Genomic DNA, 1,854 nt, shown 5'->3' on the forward strand with positions numbered 1-1,854 from the left:
ACCCTCCCCGGCGCCGGGCCGCGGGGAGGAGAAGGAGGCGCAGGTCCCGGGCCGCCCGACAGACCCGGCTGGCTGCGTCCCCAGCGCGCCGCCTCGGAGTTGGCTGCGCGAAACTTTTTCCTGCGTCTCTCCGAGCCGGCGCCCCCCGCGCCCGCCCAGACAGCCGCCTGTGAGGAGCAAGGGGGGGGAGAGGCCCGCGGCTCCCCCCCCTTCCGCGGCCCGTGGGGGCGCGGCCGGGCCGGGCGGCAGGGCTAGGGCCCCGGGCGATGGCCGCGGAGCTGGCGATGGGCGCCGAGCTGCCCAGCAGCCCGCTGGCCATCGAGTACGTCAACGACTTCGACCTGATGAAGTTCGAGGTGAAGAAGGAGCCGCCCGAGGCCGAGCGCTTCTGCCACCGCTTGCCGCCCGGCTCGCTATCCTCGACGCCGCTCAGCACGCCCTGCTCCTCCGTGCCCTCCTCGCCCAGCTTCTGCGCGCCCAGCCCGGGCACCGGCGGCGGCGGCGGCGCGGCTCAGACCGGGGGCACCCCCGGGCCGCCGAGCGGGGGCCCCGGCGCCGTCGGGGCCACCTCGGGGAAGCCGGCACTGGAGGATCTATACTGGATGAGCGGCTACCAGCACCACCTCAACCCCGAGGCGCTCAACCTGACGCCCGAGGACGCCGTGGAGGCGCTCATTGGCAGCGGCCACCACGCCGGGCACCACGGTGCGCACCACCCAGCGGCTGCCGCGGCCTACGAAGCCTTCCGGGGCCAGGGCTTTGCGGGCGGCGGCGGCGCGGACGACATGGGCGCCGGCCACCACCACGGCGCCCACCACACTGCCCATCACCACCACGCCGCCCACCACCATCACCACCACCACCACCACGGCGGCGCGGGCCACGGCGGCGGCGGCGTGGGCCACCACGTGCGCCTGGAGGAGCGCTTCTCCGACGACCAGCTGGTGTCCATGTCGGTGCGGGAGCTGAACCGGCAGCTCCGCGGCTTCAGCAAGGAGGAGGTCATCCGACTGAAGCAGAAGCGGCGCACGCTCAAGAACCGCGGCTACGCGCAGTCCTGCCGCTTCAAGCGGGTGCAGCAGCGGCACATTCTGGAGAGCGAGAAGTGCCAACTCCAGAGCCAGGTGGAGCAGCTGAAGCTGGAGGTGGGGCGCCTAGCCAAGGAGCGGGACCTGTACAAGGAGAAATACGAGAAGCTGGCGGGCCGGGGCGGTCCCGGGGCCGCGGGCGGGGCCGGCTTCCCGCGGGAGCCTTCGCCGCCGCAGGCCGGCCCTGGCGGGGCCAAGGGCGCGCCCGACTTCTTCCTGTGAGCGCCGGACCCCGAACCCGCGCCGCCGCCCGGGACAAGTTCAGGCCGCCCGGAGCCTCGCTCGGACTCCGAGGCCCAGGCCGTGGACGCAAGGCCCAAGTCTGCAGGCCTGGGCTGGGGGCCCTTCCCGCGGCGCGGCCACTTGCCCCCATCCCGGTTCCCACGCACCTTGCCAGTCGCCGTCCTGATGTCGCTGCGATTTCTCTGCGCGCCGAGAACGGCGACTTCCAAGGAAACTTGAACCGGGTCTAACTTACTCCAGAGCGTCCACTTGTACATATGTCAAACATGTTCTCCGACCGGCCTCCGCCCCTGCCCGGGAGAGAGGCGAGAGCGGTCGCGCTGCCGTCCTTCGCCGCGGCCTCGGCCTGCCCCGCCCTCCCCTTCGTTTTCTTTCTTTCTTTCTGCCTCCCTCTCCGTGTTTTTTTTTTTTCTCCCCTCTCCCTTTTTAAAGCGATCTTATTTGCGAAGTATTTCTATTTATTTTGCTTGGTAATTAGAAAAGAAAACCTTGGAGGGAGCCCCCTTCCTTCCCCAGCCCGGTC

General features: G+C 70.7%; 1 protein-coding gene across 1 annotated transcript; it reads left to right on the top strand.

Moving 5' to 3' along the window:
* Window positions 1-266: 266 nt before the first annotated feature.
* Window positions 267-1,310, top strand: MAFA (MAF bZIP transcription factor A). Its single transcript, XM_069465909.1, has one exon. It carries the CDS (start codon window positions 267-269, stop codon window positions 1,308-1,310), a length of 1,044 nt encoding a protein of 347 aa, XP_069322010.1.
* Window positions 1,311-1,854: the final 544 nt, after the last annotated feature.

Source organism: Eulemur rufifrons, chromosome 3 (assembly GCF_041146395.1).
Source record: "Eulemur rufifrons isolate Redbay chromosome 3, OSU_ERuf_1, whole genome shotgun sequence".
In the NCBI taxonomy this organism is placed as follows: Eukaryota; Metazoa; Chordata; class Mammalia; order Primates; family Lemuridae; genus Eulemur; species Eulemur rufifrons.

Coding starts and splice junctions, on each gene's coding strand:
- MAFA (XM_069465909.1), top strand. CDS start 267: ATGGCCGCGGAGCTGGCGATGGGCGCCGAGCTGCCCAGCAGCCCGCTG.